At 38.7% G+C, this 18,533-nt stretch overlaps 1 protein-coding gene across 8 annotated transcripts in view; it reads right to left on the bottom strand.

The window, feature by feature from the left end:
- ABCC9 (ATP binding cassette subfamily C member 9) overlaps positions 1–18,533 on the bottom strand; it is a 127,862-nt gene that overhangs the window by 66,868 nt on the left and 42,461 nt on the right. For all 8 annotated transcript variants that reach the window (XM_087855686.1, XM_045811763.2, XM_045811762.2 and 5 more), the window contains exons 16-19: positions 12,937–13,045; positions 8,498–8,605; positions 1,188–1,260; positions 185–290 (exon numbers count right to left, since the gene is read on the bottom strand). In XM_087855686.1, the coding sequence (XP_087711812.1) occupies positions 185–290; positions 1,188–1,260; positions 8,498–8,605; positions 12,937–13,045 (396 nt within the window). The remainder of the gene's footprint in view (positions 1–184; positions 291–1,187; positions 1,261–8,497; positions 8,606–12,936; positions 13,046–18,533) is intronic.

The raw sequence follows: 18,533 nt of genomic DNA on the forward strand, positions 1-18,533 counted from the left end.
GTTTTGTAATTTTTAATATATGACATTTAAGGATTCCACTAAAAAGCTGTACCTATTTCTGAGGGGATCCTCAGATCCCCTAACAGATTCCTCCTAACCTGGGAATCTATTGCTCTAATTTCTTCCCTTGGAAGATCATCAGATGTATGACAGAGCAATAGAAACCAATTAAAAATATACCTACTTGCTCCAGTGAACTTTGCCTTCCAGTGTCTGCATCTCACCAAGGATAGCAAGGAGAAGAGAAGACTTCCCACATCCCACTTGGCCCACAATCATGGTCAACTGACCTAGAGAAATTAAATAAAGGATAATAACAGGAGGAGATGGAATCCTCTTAGTAAAATAAAACTAAAATACATTTAGAAAGGCTGATGTTTCAAAATCAATGGCCCACGTTTGGTCTCCAGCAATAAGTTATATATTTGGTATAACTCTTTCTCTAATACACAATTTTTTTTGAAAAGGGAGAGAAAAATTCAAAGATATAGGTCTTGTTTTACTGTTTCCAACTATGGGAACAGCTGACATTAATGAAGAAAGCAATGAAATAATTGCCTAAATAATCTTGATTAGTTTTAATTTTATTATGCAACTCATTCAGGAGAAGAAGGCAGTTGTGACTCAGATTGATGATTGAGATGAAAGGGATTTGGGCTGGCATTAAGACATCTTCTCCAATTTCTTACTTTTATATGCATGTAAAATAGAAAAATCCCAACCTATTGGCCATTAGGCCATGTCAAAAGTGTATTTTTATTCAATTACCTAGACCTTTCAAATAAATATTATTGTGCATTTGAGCCTTAGATAGCTTGAAAACTTTAGTTGTCTTCAGGGATAGAAAATAATTATCTTACATATATAGTCTTTCTTTAAATCCTTTCTCAAACAAAACAAAAAATCAACTATCCCATTTTTAAATGGACAAATCATAACTTGTCCAGACGTCTATACACTCTGTAGTGAAAGGCAGGTCTTAGCATTTCCAGCCATTTCCACAATGATACCGTGGCTTATGAGCTATGTGGTGCAAAAAAACCCAAAAAAAAACAAAAAACAAAAAAACTATCGGTCATGTTCATAATGTTTAAAAAGACTTTTTTTTTTTGTTAAGATCAATTATCTTGGAAATCCATAGTTTTGATAATTAAAAATTTTAAAAATGAGTAAAAAAGGACTCTTACCTGTTGGAATTCGAATATCTATATTGGATAATGTAGCTAAACCACTGCCCCATGAAAAGTAACCATTTGTGACCTAGAAAAGAACACATAAATTAAGTTCTAAAACTACGTATATATTTAGTGTTAGAGAATAATTTCAATTAAAAGCATTTTCTCTTTAGAGCACTAAAAGACTTTCAGTACAAGGTAGAACATACAGTGGTGAAATTCTAATTTAGACTTGTAGCTATTGAGAGGTATAAATGAAAAACAAGAATGGAAGTGAAAGAAGGGTTTTTGAGCTAGTGATATTATGAAAGGCTAAAAATTACAATTTTCTCTGAGAATTTGGGATTAGTAGATCATTTATATGAAAGTGTTCTTAAAAAGCAATCATCCCAGATATTTTTCAATGTAACCCCAACACTGATTACTTTCTCACTTTTAGGCAATTCCCAGAATCCTGGTAATGCAAGGTATAGAGTGGAAATGATGACAAATTATTCCAACAAAATGATTCTGTTACCAAGGAGGAAGGTTTAGTAATAAAGGAGTTTCCTGAACTGTGTGGATTAATGTCTATTCAATGAAGTTAAAACAAAGAGTAAAAGGAAGAGAGGAATAAAGCGCAGAAATGAGGTAACATATATTGGTGGGATAAACCTCAACAACCAGCAAAGATCACAAGACCTGTAGTCATCCAAAGCAATCTATTTAAAGGCATGAGGTGGACTTGATAGTTTTAATAGTTACAAAAATGGGAAACGAAAGGCCTGAACCAAAGGACTGAAGCTGCTTGAAAAGACGAGTTTGCCATTTTCAACGTAGGTTTTCTCTAGCTTATAAAATGTAAGACATTTAGTAATATCCATCACATAGTTGCACATGAAATTAGCCCTGGGAGGAGGGTGGCATGGAAGGGCTGCATTACTGATTGCTTTACAAATATTTGCTGAGCACCCATTCTGTGTGAGGTGCTGTGGTCATATCGATGTAGGCTACAAAGGAGGTATGACACCTCCTCCCTGCTTGCTTGGAGTTGCAGCCAGTTGAGTAAATAGACCATGGACAGGAGCAAGTACAGTACAAGACGGAATGGGCTAAGTAACAAATAGAGGGGACAGGCAGACAATAAGTGTAACAAAAAGAAAACCACTCATGCCTAAGATGGGGTTTAATTTTTTTTTTTTTTTTTTGAAAGAGGAGGTCGATTAGCTAGTTTTGGAAAACATATTGAATTACAATGAAGGCGTTTGGGGGTGAAGACCTACCATACAAATAGGCACAGGATCAGAAAACTATGAAACATGTTGTGGGAAATAATGAATAGAGCTAGCTGGGTCAGAGGTTTAAGATACTGTGGCTCACTGACAAACGATGCTCCAAGAATTAAACAGGCTGAGGGTCCCTGTTTCTCTGAGGCTCAAAGAGCTGAAACTATAACTGCGATTGGAAGTGGGCCTGCATGGAACTGAGAAATAATCTTGTGTTTTCAGTGAACTGGGAGTAAAGCTTATCTGCAGAGAGAAGAGGTCAAAGGGGACATGGAAGGAGGTGAGAAGACAGTGCTGAAAGCTGAAGAGCCATGGGAGGCTGAGGAAACTAATGCTGATGGGAGGCACATAAAGGATCGCCAGGAACTACTGAGGGGCAGCGGAGCGGGAAGATCGTAAATGTGGGGCTCTGCCAACCGGTCCATTGTGTTGTTTCCTCCATAGTGCTCGGCAGCCTCTTCTAGGAGTGTTGAAGGCACGAAGTTGGGTTGCTTACAGAAAATGCTAAAGGACTGTGGGAAAAAGAAGGGGCTCAAGTTGCTGGAGGTCTCCATAAAGTTAAATAGCACTGTCAGCAAAGGTGAGGCCTGAGAGAACTGGAGGTAGGGTTCTGGTGTCAGGGACTGACTGACACAATAGAGTTTAAGATTTCAGAGGAGCAGCAGTTCCCGGTGGTGGCCAGGTGTGACCCCAGGCAAGGCTGTGGAAATGGAGTGAGAGCAGAGTAAGACATCTCCGGGCTGGGATACTAGAGAGCTGTGCACTTGGAAGTTTAAACCACATCCATGAATGGCACCAAATAAGCTGGAGAGATGGACAGGGAACTAGGCCCCCAGTCTTCAGTGATGGTGCAGAGTGATGATGAGATCCTCTGACAAGAGATGTGAGAAAGGTAGACAATGACAAAACTTCGCAAGGGTGTGAGAGAGGAAAAGATATGGTCTGAAAGCAGCAGGGAAGGAGCTAGAGGAAAGCACTATCACTACACAGAAGTAAAAGAGGGAACAACCTCCATTCGAAGGGGATGATGGAAGAGGGTCAAAGTTAATCTCCCCTGCACCAACCACCAGCACTTCCACTCCCTCCTGCCTTTTACAAAATAGTCTCATGTCCCCACCAGGGTTAAAATCCTAGGTTTCCCTAGATAGTCGTTTGACCTTGGAAAATCAGACAACATATAAATCTTTGCGAAGGTTCATAAAAGGGTAAGTACAAAAATGATCATCATAGCATGGTTTGTGATAGAAGGAAAATGGAGGCAAAGCCATGTCCATCTCTAGGAAGTAAGGAAAATGCAGTGATGCATACTACAGAACACAGTAGTGTTGTAAGAAGGAGCAAACCATCATGAAAACATTTCAGAAGACCAAGAGCACATAGATGCTTATTCCATATTTTGCAAGGATATGAGTATGTTTAGGCACGTATATTGAGCACATTAGAGCTGATACCATAATGGCGGGGGAGTGGTACAGAATAGGAATGAGGAATGGGGATTAGGGGAAAGAATGTATTAAAAGTAAAGGAAGGAACCAGACAGAAGCAAGTGACTTATTGCATGATCCATTTACATAAAAGATCCGGAATAGATAAATCCATAAAGACAGAAAGCAGATTGGTGGTTGCCAGAGGCAAGAAAGAGGGGTAAATGGGGAGTGACTGCTTAATAGGTATGGGATTTCCTTTTGGGGTGATGAAAATATTTTGCAATGGGAAAGAGGTGATGGTTGCACAATATTGTGACTGTCCTAAATGCCACTGAATTGTTCACTTTAAAATAGTTAATTTGGGGACGCCTGGCTGGCTCAGTCATTAAGCGTCTGCCTTTGGCTCAGGTCATGATCCCAGGGTCCTGGGATTGAGCCCCGCGTCGGGCTCCCTGCTCAGTGGGAAGCCTGCTTCTCCCTCTCCCACTCCCCCTGCTGGTGTTCCCTCTCTCGCTGTGTCTCTCTCTGTCCTAAATAAATAAAATCTTTAAAAAATAAATAAATTAAAAAACCTGTTAATTTTATGCTATGTGAATTTTAGCTCCATCAAATAATTTTTAAAAATTTAAAAGCAGATGTTACACAGATCATTGTTCATTTCCTCCTGCTGAAAATAACCAATAAGTAAAAATCCTGAATAAAATGTAGTTTGCAAAGAAGTTCATTAAAACAAGGAGTAGGGAAATACCAAGTCCAAGTATAAAGAAAAGGACAAATTCAGAGCTGTAAACTCTGAAAACACCTAAGCCTCTTTCCCACAAAAGGGCCAAGAATAGCTAAGATATTTTAGAAGAAAAACAATAACATATAAGAACTTGTCCTAAAATACGTCAATGTTTATTAGGAAGTTATAATGATCATAACAGTGGAATCTAGGAGAAAGAAACAAATGGAAAAAAAAAAAAAAAGAAGCCAGCAATCAGTCCAGACATATAAAAGATCCCTGATGTGTGTATGAGACTACACTGAATCTCGGTGGGGAGGGTGACTGATAAGAGGGACTGGGACAACCAGATGTCATATAAAAAGTTAAATCAGACCTTACGGGCTCACTATTAAATGTAGTAAAATTGCTGCCTCTAAATTTACCACTGCTAAATTTCAACCAAAATTATTTGTTACCGATTTCCCTACTACATCACGTCCCTACTTCATACCAAACACAAAGATGGATCCTAGGTCGACTCAAGAACTGAAAGTGAAAGGTGTAGCTTCAAAGATTTTGGGAGTTAATATAAATCATCTTCATGACCTCGGGTAGGGAAAGTTTTCGTAAATGAGACCAAAAAAACCCAAAGCATCAGCGATAAGGAAAAGTTATATAAACCAGACTGCACTAAAATTAACAGCTTCTGATACGATAAAGCCAAGCTCTAAATGGAAGAAGAGTTCTGTAACATATAACTGCCAAAACAGCTAAAGTATAAAGACTTAGTGTCCAGAAATTTTTAAAGGGGAGGGAACAAATAAGCTGGCAAGTCACAGAAGAGGAAATCAAAACCCACGTGGCCCATGCATACTTGAAAACTGCTCAACCTCATTAGACATCAGAAAAGTGCAAATAAAAACCACAAGATACGACTGCACCTCCTCCCGATACACACTTTGGCAAAACATTGGAAGCAGTAGTGAAGATGAGGAGCCACTGGAACTCTGACCACCACTGGTGAAAGTGTAAATGGGCCCAAGCACTTGGGGAAACAGTTTTCCACTATCTGGGAAAGTTAAGGATGCACACAGACGTTGTGACTCGGCAGTTGTTCACAACGGCCCCAAATGCAAAAATTACCAAAAGCCCGTCGAAAGTAGAGCAGACAAATTTCGGCACATTCATACATTGAAATGCTACGCAGCAATGAGAATGAATGAAGTACGGCTTCACAGGACGATCCGGATGAAAGAGACATACGTTAACGAGCAAAAGAAGCAAGACGCGCACACATACACACACACGTTTAAACTTAAAACAACTAAAATATGTTTTAGGGAGGCACGCATAGTAGGGGTAATCCAGGAAAAGGTGACGATAAAAGTCAGGATGGCAATTGTGTCTTGGAGAGATATGAGAGGGACCAGCAAACGTGTGTGTTGGGAGGACCTTCGGAGGGAAGGTGTACTTTTCTTGCTGGTTGCACAGGGGTTCACATTTTCATTAAGTGGTACATATATATTTTATGTACTTTTCTGGAGGCATGTTCTATTTCACAATTTAAAAAAAAGATTTCAAAAAGACAAATGAGTTATTACCAACTTGAGAATTTCCACCATGAATAAAAACTTAAAGGCTTGACGGTGGCCTGAAACTGCAGGGCCCATCACTAAGCAGTTTTTTTGAGTTTTTTGTCTTTGCTTTTTTTTTTGTGGAGTTTTTTTTTTTGGTGCATGAAAGGTCAACTTTAGAAAAACAAATGATAGCCTCTGTTTTTTTACGTTCTAAATAAAAACAAATTTAGTAAGGCACATGGAAAAGATGTATTTTTAGACTCTTACTATATTGAATAGAAAATGTCAATTAAAAAAAACTGATCCTGTTTCTGTAGTCATACATATAACTTGTTGTGTGGGCATAACTGGAAGTACGAAGCACAAAGGGCCCTTCTTAGTCTCTCATTCCAGACCTTGCCACAGCATAGTACTTCACACCCTATCCACATATTATAATTGTTAGGGAACTACTAGAACTATTTTTTTCAATGATGCCTGGGTCATATTCATACACACACAGAGTCACACACACACACACACACACACACACAGTCACACACACACACAGTCACACACACACACACACACACACACACTTAAAGCTTTCTGGGAGATTCTAATGTACATCCAAGGGTAAGAATCACTAAAGCTCCAGGGGTGCCTCAGTGGCTCAGTCGGTTAAGTGTCTGCCTTCAGCTCAGGTCATGATCCCGGGGTCCTAGGATTGAGTCTCATGTCAGGGAGCCTGCTTCTCAGTCTCCCTCTGCCTGCGGCTCCCCCTGCGTGTGCTCTTTCTCTGTCAAATAAATAAATCAAACCTCAATGTTCATAGCAGCATTGTCCACAATAGACAAAGTGTGGAAGGAGCCGAGACGCCCTTCAACAGACGACTGGATTAAGAAGATGTGGTCCATATATACAATGGAATATTACTCAGCCATCAGAAAGAATGAGTTCTCAACATTTGCTGCAACATGGACGGCACTGGAGGAGATAATGCTAAGCGAAATAAGTCAAACAGAGAAAGACAATTACCATATGGTTTCACTCATTTATGGAACATAAGAAGTAGGAAGATCGGTAAGAGAAGAAAGGGAAGAAGAAAGGCGGGGTAAACAGAAGGGGGAATGAAGCATGAGAGACTATGGACTCTGGGAAACCAACTGAGGGCTTCAGAGGGGAGGGGGTGGGGGAATGGGATAGGCTGGTGATGGGTAGTAAGGAGGGCAAGTATTGCGTGGTGCACTGGGTGTTATACGCAAGTAATGAATCATGGAACATTACATCAAAAACTAGGGATGTACTGTATGGTGACATAATATAATAAAAAATTATAAATTTTTTTAAAATCACTAAAGCTCTTTAAAATTCACATGTGACATATTTTATCCTCAAAACAACCATGCTAAAATGGCATCCCCACCACAAGATGGGTAAACCATAGCTCAGAGAGGCGAAGTAATTTGCCCAAAAGTCACACACCAAATAGACAGCAGAGGTTGGGCTAGCATTTGCTTATTCTATCCAATCACACATTTGCTCCAACTGCAAAGTATGGTGTCAGGCAATACAGAGAGAGAGGAGATCTAAATGTAGCCCTGGGCTCTATGAAACTCCGCGCGGAGGCTCCCTCCCTCTCTGACTGGCCTGGGCAGCACAGGGAGTCGGAGAGCCCCAGCAGTCCAGCAGAGTGTTCTAAAAGGGCTAATTTCCAGGACTCTGGCTGCACCGATGTCCAAGAGCCCTGGACTGCTCAGCATCTGTTCCTGTGGAGCACTGACCCCTCTGTGGACCCATGATCAGTCCTCAGCTGGTTATCCCCTCGTGGCCTGTTCTACCTAAGCACGCTTGCTGGGAGAGCACAAAACACTGTTTGAAACTAGATCAAAGGCACTACCGGGAACCCTGCGGTAGCGGTGTGTGTGTGTGTGTGTGTGTGTGTGTGTGTGCTCGGGAGAACACATGCAACACTGGCTAAGCCTCTCCTGGTTGAAGACAACCACTATCTAATTTATTTCCTTACAACCTGGATTTATAATATTGGTGTTCTCTATAAATCAATTCACTAGGTAGAGGAACGTAAGAGTATGACAGGAGAAATACGTTGGAGACTAGCTTCTAACGCAGATTGAGAAGGCTCATGCTCCAGTTATTAAAAAAGAGCTGCTGGGGCAAGAAACGTGGTTGGGAGGCAAGGCAGACCTGGCAATGAAACTCATCAGAACACTTCTGAAAATGTTATGAGGATTGGTGATCACTGTAAAGAGACTTTAAAGACACGATTTAGGACACTTTTACAGAACTTCACCATAAAATAGTAACCTAAATGTTTCTGGTCATGCAAGAATCCAGGAAATAAAATAACCTTTATTGCAATATCCTCTGTCTCTACAGGACGTAGACGCCGGGTTGATTGCTCATAGCTGTCCAGGTGATATCTTCCAGGCTGCTTCCTGTTTATAGTTTTCGGCTGCTGCATTCCAAATGGAAAAAAAAAACACAAGTTGAAGCTTTATGAAAAAAAAGATGTTTTACTGAACATTAACTCATATTGCTACTTCTCCACTTGAAATTCCAAGAAAAAGAAAGAAGCAAAGTGAATGTGATATTTTAATTCTTTCAGTGGCTTCTCAACAAAAAAAATAATAATAACAAAAAGCCTTAAGCTACCATTTTAAACCTAATTCACAAGCCTTTTAAGAAAAATGAAAATACGAAGATGTGATACTTGGAACAGATGGAATTGTAAGTGCAGAGCTCCAAACTAGGTTTTGGATAGTCTTCCTCTAGCTCTCCTGATAAATATACCCAGGCAGTGAAAAACAGCGTGTGTGTCAAAAGGCAAGCAGACTAACTCAGGTTAAACTAGAATCTACTTGGGAGGCCAGTGAGCTTGTAAATGCTCCAACAGTACATTTTTGATCACCCTTTGAATCATGAGGATTTTGAATTTCATACACTCACATAACTCAGATCGGGCTACACATCACCCAAGGATCCACTGTGGAATGAGAAAAACCATAAGGCTCTGGGATTTTTTTTTTTGGTCCAAATATGCATATATACTGTTCCATAAGTATATAAACATATAACGCGGATGTAAGTATAATAGAATGATCTAGTCTTTTTCAAATGTTATAGCATTTTTCCTGGTCAAAGGACTAAAGCATCCACATAAAGAGGATGCTAGCTGGGGTTGGACAGTTTTCCCACACTTAAAAGGAACTTCAGTTAGGTCATACAGATAGAAATATGTTATTCTCTAAATTTGACTTCAATGTCATGCAGTAGAGACAGATGACTAAAGAGAAGGTAGAAAATTCAGCTCTGTAAACCCCTAATACAGAAAAATTTATAAGCTCAAAATTTGTGCCAGGAGTCTAGTGAACAACTATTTCAACAAAAATAATTATCTGTCTTACTCAAATACTTTATAGATGTTATGAAGGCTAAGTAATAATATACTTTAGAACTGTTAAATTACCTATAAAAGCAAAGTATTCTAGAATTGTAAAACTTTTTTTTTCTTTTGGCCTGGAATTGCAGGTTTATCTTTTTGAAAAATCCACTGAATTCTACTATGGGAATTAGAAATGTCCTCAAATAATCGGTAATTTAATCCAAACAAGATATTGCTCTTCCAATTTCCATCAATTGTTATATCAACAGAACATCAAATTATCAAATAGTACATTGCTAGGCTACGTGCAAATAAATACACAGATTAAAAAGGTACTGAGGAAAACTAGCAGTGGTTCTGTCACATAGAAAATACTGAATGCATTTTAACTTAAAAAAAGTAGAGAGATTGTTCCTGAAATTTTATTTTAGTTCTGTTTTTCTTTTCACAATCTCACAGATGACCTTGGAAGTATGGTGCATGAGATGTAGAAAGTCGGTATCCTTCAAGCTAAGTGTATCTTCCTCACAAGACGAGTCTATGCCTTTACATAAATCCTCTGTCTTCTAGAGTCTTTAATTCCATAGTACTATTGCCCCAGAGGTCCAAAAGGAATGACGTCATGTTCTTCACAAAACTAAGAAGAGGGTGGGAGGAGGAGATGTGTTGACAGAGATTTGAGTCGGAGTTCCACAGATGTAATTTGAAGAGACTTTGGCTCTAGAATGTCACTAATTCTCCATGGAGATTCTACAGCCAAAACCACTTAACTCTAAGCTTTTACAGAATACATAGCATCTTAAGCTCTCAAGAAGAAGTTTCCATTAGTGTTATTTTCAAACACACAGCTTTTTTCACTCCATTTTAAAAAGTTTGTCGTTTGTGGTTTGGCCCATCAGCAGTGATGAATGACCCTGAAAGACATCAGAAGTCCAGTCTGGTTTCAATAACCCTGAAGATATTGAATACATTTGAAGAGGGTTCTTTTTTCCTTCCAAAAACCTTTTCTCAGTTCAATTTTTCTTCTATCCCTCATCTCATACAAAAGGTTCTTCAGATTTCCCTAACTCCACAAACTTGACCTCCTACATCCTCATTCATGAGGTCATCCACTCTGCTCATCCTCACATCTCTGATAGATGACCTAGTAAGTTCTTTGGTAATCTCCTATAATCCAAAGAATGACAATGCTGGTTCTAATCAAGTACTTGACCTTCCTGCTGCCTCAAAGTATAGACACTCTATAATGTGTTCCTGTCTTTGTGTCCATGTCCGCACAATAGCAAACTAGCATTTTGAGGCACGGTTACTCCTGCGTATACAGGCGTGGGTGGTAGCTTCTCAGACAAAATGACACTGGCTCAAGAAAACGACAGAGAGTAAAGTAAAACTCCAGAAAAGCAGAAGAAAACAGCAAGTCTAAATATAGATGAGTGTTCATCTCAACTATTTTTAGCAGTTTTAAACATGATGTAGAGAAAAATTTAATATAGATTGACTTCCTGGTAAAAAGACTTTCCAAACCTCAATTAATTCCAGTCAGAAGATTGCATGTGTAATTTTGCTTGGTTACAAAAATAGTAAATCTATTCATATTTTTGTCTAATAGTAACACGAATAACTAATATTAATTATAACATGACTCATTTAGAATAGCATCTTTCTATTTTATTATTATGAAACATACATATTAATTTTAAAGTCTTTCTTCAGAATTTTTGAGACACACCTTTCAAGAAAGTGATGTGATCCAGTCTCATTGATTTAAATATCTAATGGCTAATGACTCTTAAATTTACATCTCTAATGCTGACTTCTCTTCTTAGATGTCAATGAATGTCTCAAAATTATCATGTGCAAATACACTTCTTGATTCTACCTCGACACCAGTCCACTCACATCTTAGCCTACCTACCCAGTCTACCAGCAAGTCTTTATCAACTCAACCTAAAAAAAAGTACACTGAATTCGATCACTTTCTCACAATGTCCACTGCAACTGCCACAAAAACTAATTCTAACCATCACCATTTCTTGCCTATGTTATTGTAATAATCTTCTTATTGATCTGTTCTACTCTTGTTTCCACTGATTACCGTCAAGCCAGTAGCCAAAGCGACCTTTTAAAAACAACCAAAATTGGGGTGCCTGGGTGGCTCAGTTGTTAGGCATCCAACTCTTGATCTCAGCTCAGGTCTTGATCTCAGGGTCCCGAGTTCAAGCCTGATGTATAGATAGATAGATAGATAGATAGATAGATAACCAAAATTCTATTAGTCCTTACTTTAAAACCTTCCTATGGTTTCCTATTTCACAGCAATACAATCCAGACCCTCAATCCTTGTTCTTACTTTATCTTATCTCTCCATTCTTCACCAGGCTTCAACCAAAGTTTCTCTGTTCCTCAAGCACATCAAATTCATTCTACCTCGGGGCCTTTGCATCTACTAGTTCTCTGCCTGAAATGCTTTCTTCCCCCAATCTTTGCTGAACAGGTATGTACTCTTCATTCAGGTCTCAGACCAAATGCCAGCTCTTCAGAGAGGGGCCTTTCTGGGAAATGATCACCCGGCTTCCAGTATCCCAGTCACTCTCTCGTACACTATTTTATTTTCTTCCCAAAGTGAAATTATCTCACTTTTTTAACTTGTTTATCATCTGCCTCCCACCTTAAGAAAGATAACTGTGACAAGGAGGAGCTTGTTTGCCTTGTTCATACCTATACCCCTGAAGTACAGGGTAGCCAATAAGTCCAGAAACACAGGCAAATACATATATGGTACACATCATATTACACGTAATACATGACAAAATAATATTGAACATGTTTCCAAGCTGTATGTAGATATTGAGTAAATATTTGTGTGATGGATGCATAAAATGGTTCAGGAGTTATAAGACTCAGGTTTTAATTCTGGCTCTGCTGTTTACTAAGTTTATGACTTTGTTCAAGCCACATAATACACAAACTCAATATATTCAGTTGGAAGAAAAAATAAGGTAATATGATGTATTGAGTCAAAAGATAAAATGCATCAAAAGCACTTTTTAAACTAAAAAGTGTAATACAGCTAAAAGGCATTAAAAGAATATGGTGTGGGAGTTGTTAAGCTTATTTAATATTATTTTTATATAAAATTTGGGGCAGACAACCTTTTAATATTTTTTCAATTGAACATGTGCTGTCCCTCTTGGGATGATTCTTTGATGATTTCTAATGACAAGCCTTACACATTTGTTCATGAATCTTAGACTACCGAAGTTTGTTGTAGAAGCAGGTGGCAATTTTTCTTTATATAGGTTAAAAGTGGAGCTTGCAATTTCTTCTAATTGCACTCATTTAAAATCATCCAATATTGGGACTGTTGTCTAGTCACAGCTTCAATAATAAGAAAAAGCACTTACCACTCCAGTGTGTTTCTTACAGGACTCAAAAGGAAGAGAACCTTCACCAGTTCGCCAGCTATCCTCACCAATCTCATCACTCAAGAGAAACTCATTCAGCTTTTGAACACTGCGAAAACCAACCACATAAAAAGGGGGTTAAAAATAAAACCACCAACAACCAAGTTCTCCCAAAATAAACAATCATTTCCCTCACTCATTATCATGTTGAGCAAGCCACCTCTGAGAGTCATTTCTCAAGACCAACTGGGAATTCAGCTCTGAGGAACAAGCATCCTAACTAAATTACCCAAGAATGATGGGCTCCCAGGACCTGGGACTTTCAGTGCTAAAACTAGAAACGTCTCAGGAAAACCAGAAACAATTTGTCACCCCTTGAATGCAGCCAGAGTTTTTTGCACTTTTTTTTTTTTTTTGCAATTATGTCTCTTGTCAAAGACAGTAGAGTTGAGGAAGAACTTGAAACAGAGTGGTTAAACATAATAATGCCAATGAGGGAAGTTTACCCATTATTCTAATTTTACAAACGAGGGGAAATAAGTTATAGAGAAGCTAAACAGCCTGCTTAAAAGCATTTAGCATATAACACACAGCTCTGGGGTCCATGACCATTCTGCTATCTTGCTTAAATACTATATACTACACATATTTTCTGAATCTGGCAAGAAGACGGGCCCCTACAGAGTTGCTGTTCAATGTTGGCAAAGGACCAACAGCACCAGCATCACCTGGAGCTTACCAGAGACTCTCAGGCCCCACCCAAGACCTACTAAATCAAAATACTCATTTTCACAAGACCCAGAAATGCTTCATAAGCACATTACAGTTTGAGAAGCCTGGCTCTGGAAGAGTGGTTTGCAAACATGCTTTATTATGGTCTCCTTGGGCAGGACACAAGACTCCTTGGCCCACCTACCCCTTCCGTTCTAACTTTTTCAAACCAGTTATAGAATCAGGAGCAAGAAGAAAGAACCAAAGAAACAAGAGCATGATTCAAAAACATCCTCCTATAAATAAAATAATATGCTAAAGAAAGTTCTGTGAAGCTGCAAAAGAAATGCTCCTTTTAGCATGCTAGGATGCTGAAGGTGAACAAATCTAGCCTGGCACATGCAGCATCAACCACAGGGGAAATGTTGTCTGTAGTAGGAAACTGGAAAATAAAGATTTGAAACAAAAAATTATTTGTATTTTTTTTCATCTGAGCTTGTAGTCATGTTAAATGCCTCCAAATAGGTCTGCAAAGCTTGTTTTGTGTGTGCGTGTGTGTGTGTGTGTGTATGTGTGTGTGTAACAGACTAAGAAAATGAAGAAAAGTAAATTTAACTCGGTCTTTTGCCTATTATCTTTAAGCCTGATGGCCTCGCGTGCCATAGAAACTGCTTCTTTTCACTGGAAACAGAAAGGTGAATAAACTCCATTGCAGCACTCTAATTATTAGCTTCCAAACCGCATTTACAGAGAACTAAAAAAGATAATTGTTTAAGAAGAATTTTAGTTGAATAATCCTCCATATGTATATACTACATTTTATCTGTTTATTCATCCACTGATGGGCATTTGGGTTGTTTCCGCTTTTTGGCTGCAGTGAATAATGCTACTATAAACCTGGGTGTACAAATATCTATTCAAGTTCCTGCTGCTTTGAATTTTGGGGGGTATATATCCAGAAGTGGAGCTGCTGCACCATATGCTAATTCTACATTTAATTTTTTGAGGAACTACCATACTGCTTTCAACAGCACCTGCACCAGAGTTCTGGAATTCCTGATTCAGTGTAATAGATTTATGACAACATGGATGAACCTTGAAGACATTATGCTAAGTAAAATAAGCCAGGCACAAAAAAATCCCCCACAACTAGCGTATGAGTCTACCTATATGAGGTACCTAGAAGAGTCAATCATAGGGACTGAAAGTCAGTGGTGGTTTCCAGGGCCTGGGAGGAGAGGCAATTGTTATTGTTTAATGCATATAGATTCTAACTTGAGGAGAGAATTTCCAGAATGGACTGTGGTGATGGTTGTACTGCAATGTGTATGTACTTAATGTGACTGAACTATACACATGAAATGGTTTAAATGGCAAATTTTATGTTGTGTATATTTTACTGCTATTTAGAAAAGGATTTCAGACCCCCTCAAAAAACAAAAGAAAGAAAGAGAGAGAGAGAGAGAGAGAGAGAGAGAGAGAAGGAAGGAAGGAAGGAAGGAAGGAAGGAAGAAAGAAAGAAAGAAAGAAAGAAAGAAAGAAAGAAAGAAAGAAAGAAAGGAAGAAAGAAAAAGGAAAGAAAGAAAGAAAGAAAAGCTTCAGTTTGTGTACTTCCTTTGAGCCTTTGTCAGCAAATACTGACCATATAGATTGGAAAGCCAACATTAGAAATGTGGTATGAAATGGCCGTTTGTCTTAAATGACAGGTATTTCTTCTTTACTTTTTAAATTGACATGTATTAGTTTCAGATGCACGACATAATGATTCAGTATTTGTACATATTGCAATCTGATCAGCACAATAAGTCGAGTTAACACTGTCACCATACGTAGTTACAATTGCTTTTCTTGGGACAGGAATGTCTAAGATCTACTTCTTAGATCTTAGTAGGGAAGGGAGTAGTGAAAGATCTTTATCTTTACAGAGTTTAGTTGTCGTTCTGTTCTTATATTTTGAAGAGTGGATTTTAAGGAGCACAGATTTGCCATTCCAAGGAATACCTTTTAAACAATTTCATATTATGTCTTTGCATACAAAGGGAAGTCCAGGGGTCAGGCTCGTTTGCCTTTGTAACTCTATGTAGAGCTCCTGCCACATACTACTCAATGAATATTTGCTGAATAAATCAAAGAAGGAATAAACCAATGACTTAGACGTTTAAGTCAAGTCAGTTGATTCATCCTCCATTTCACTTTTCTAACACACACACACAAATCTTACTGAAGCTTTTATGGAATTAATGAGCCCCATTCTTGCTAAACATCAGGAAGCAATGGTTTCTGAGCATAACTGGGGCATAGAGAGAACTTTCTTTCCTCTCTATAACACCGCACTTTGGAATTGCAACTACAAGGAATATTGGAGGACCCCAAGATGAATGCTTCTCTGAGCCTCTTCTTCCTTTCCTTTCCCCTGCCCTCATCATTCTAGGCTCTCTGGCTGAGGGTCCCCAGCACTGCTATTTGTCATTTTTTGTTACTATCTCTCCCATTATACTGTGAACTCAAGAGCAAAGATTTTCATCTTTAGAATCTAGCCCAATGCCAAAAATACAACATAGTAATTTCTCAAGAAATGTCTGGTGAATGAATAAATGGGTAATACAAAAAGCATTTCCTATTCATATGAGGTCCTTTCAGAAATCACTGAGGCAAAGCAATTATGGAAAATGCATGAATCCTGACCAAGGGTGAAGTAATCTCCACCATGCTGCCAGGGTTATATATTAAAAATCCAAATCTGTTTATGTAGCATTCCTCTCCTTAAAATAACAAATGGCACTCCTTTGCCTTCCGCACCCTTAGCATCTCTCCTGGCTGCTCAGGATTTTACTCTCCAGCTTCCTCCCCTGCCACTTTCCACATCAGAACCTGTCACCAATGACACTCAACTATGTTTAGTCCCCTAAATATACCAAGATCTCTCACCTACTTACTCACCCTTTCCCCCCTGAATACATTGCTCTCTCAGCTTGAAAACGTTTTCCCTTTTTCTTCAACTGACCAAGCTCCACCTATTCTTTAAGATCTTAAAAGGAGCCACTACTCTTTTAAATCTTCACTGACCAGACTGTCTGCTTTCTCACTCGATGAGCTTCAGCGACCCCCATATATGGCCCCATGACATTCTATGCAGAGCTCTGTAAATAGCATAACACACCATATTGTACTTAGTTTCCCCTCCTGGTCTCTCCAACTAGACTGTAGGTTCCCTGTGGATTTTACTCTACCTTTCATCTTTGCAATTCCTAATACCTCGTAATGTACCCAAAGTATTAAAAAGTGCATGTAGACCCACAGAAGATATCTCTCTGAAGCTCAGAAGGGAGAACAATAAAATGGGAGTAAATTAGTAAAATGGAAACCGGTAAAGTATCTAAAATATTTAGGCAATGTGCCAGGCACTGTTCATATACTATCTCATTTAATTGTTTCAATTGCCATAAGCAGGAGCTATTATTGTGCTCATTTAGTAAGTGAGGAAGCTGAACTATAGAGACACAAAATGACGTGGTGGAGGTTGAACAATGAGTACTCTAGGGCAGTCCTAGTATTTGACAGCAGATATATTTGATACCAACCAATTTCCTAGCCTGCCTCCACCATGTTTCTACGTCAGTGTTTTACTAATTTCTCATGTGTTTGGATAATTCATACCAGTCTTCAAGGTTTTATTTCTTCACTTTTCAAGTTCCACTTTGGGTGTTTAGATAAAGCTTGAGTACCTTGGACAGGTGCTGTTATGTTAATTTGGAATAACTGACTTTGTCACTGGCAATTATGTACTTTTCTTGTAGGAACTATAACATTTTTGTAAACAGGAACCGGGTTGAAGTACACATACTCTATGATAAATATCAGGAACAATTTATTTGATCAAAGGTAACTGTCATGGACTAGCCAAGCATACATTCCTTTGGGAGGTATATGAGAGAAAGGATACAAAGTTATTTTCCAACAAAACAAGGGATTGCTTTTACACATTTTACTCTTGGCAAATAACATCTTTGGGCATAGATATTGCATTATACATCAAATACCATAAAACTTCACTGAAATTATTTATAAAGGATACAACATATCAACTTATATTCTCCTCCAGGAAAGCAAAAACGCATAAATTATTTCCTTACAAATAAAGCAAAGTGGAAAATTGGGGCAAGCACCTGGAAAATCACTCTTACTCAAATATTTTAATATTTTAGATAATAGTGACTTTTCCTACTTTCCCTCATTTCATGACTCTGTTTTGCAAATATAGACTGGTATACGATATCATAAAATGTCCAGAAAACTCAAATGGTGTGGGGTGTAGGGTTGTAAGGAAATAACCTGAATCATATCTGCCTCTTTCTTCCATTTTATTACGTATACATGGGGTCCCACCCATTGAGCAGCATGAAGACCATTTTGGCTAACAAACTCAACATTTTCCAAAGAAAGTATAGAATTTTCACGTAGGAAAGAATTTTACATGGCATGTAATTTTCTTACATTAGAGAGGTCTGTAAGTTTCTTACAGGCATGTGTAATGCACTTTTGGGAGTATGCTGTACCCCCTTCCAACCCACCAAATCTCTGATGCATTTAAGAGTGAAGCAAAGAACTTATGACTGCCACGGTCCTGAAGAAGAGGTTTCAAAATCAGCTCACCAAAGTCTCCGATTATAAACAGGCTGCTCAGCTCGTTGTGGGCCAACTGGCATCAAAGACTGGTCACGGGTTCCCAGGCACAAAAGAAAATGCCAAACCCAGTCAATACTGGGAAAAAGCTCATTTGGGTTCCCAGAACCAGCACACAGTGGGGAAAAGGCCTGGCTCCTCTGTTGACCGGTCATCTCTGTAGGACCCACAAATCAACCACTGAGACTCATTTTAGAGAAGCA

The sequence above is a fragment of the Ursus americanus genome, chromosome 25 (assembly GCF_024610735.1).
Source record: "Ursus americanus isolate L20-20 chromosome 25, mUrsAme1.1.p, whole genome shotgun sequence".
Lineage (NCBI taxonomy): Eukaryota > Metazoa > Chordata > Mammalia > Carnivora > Ursidae > Ursus > Ursus americanus.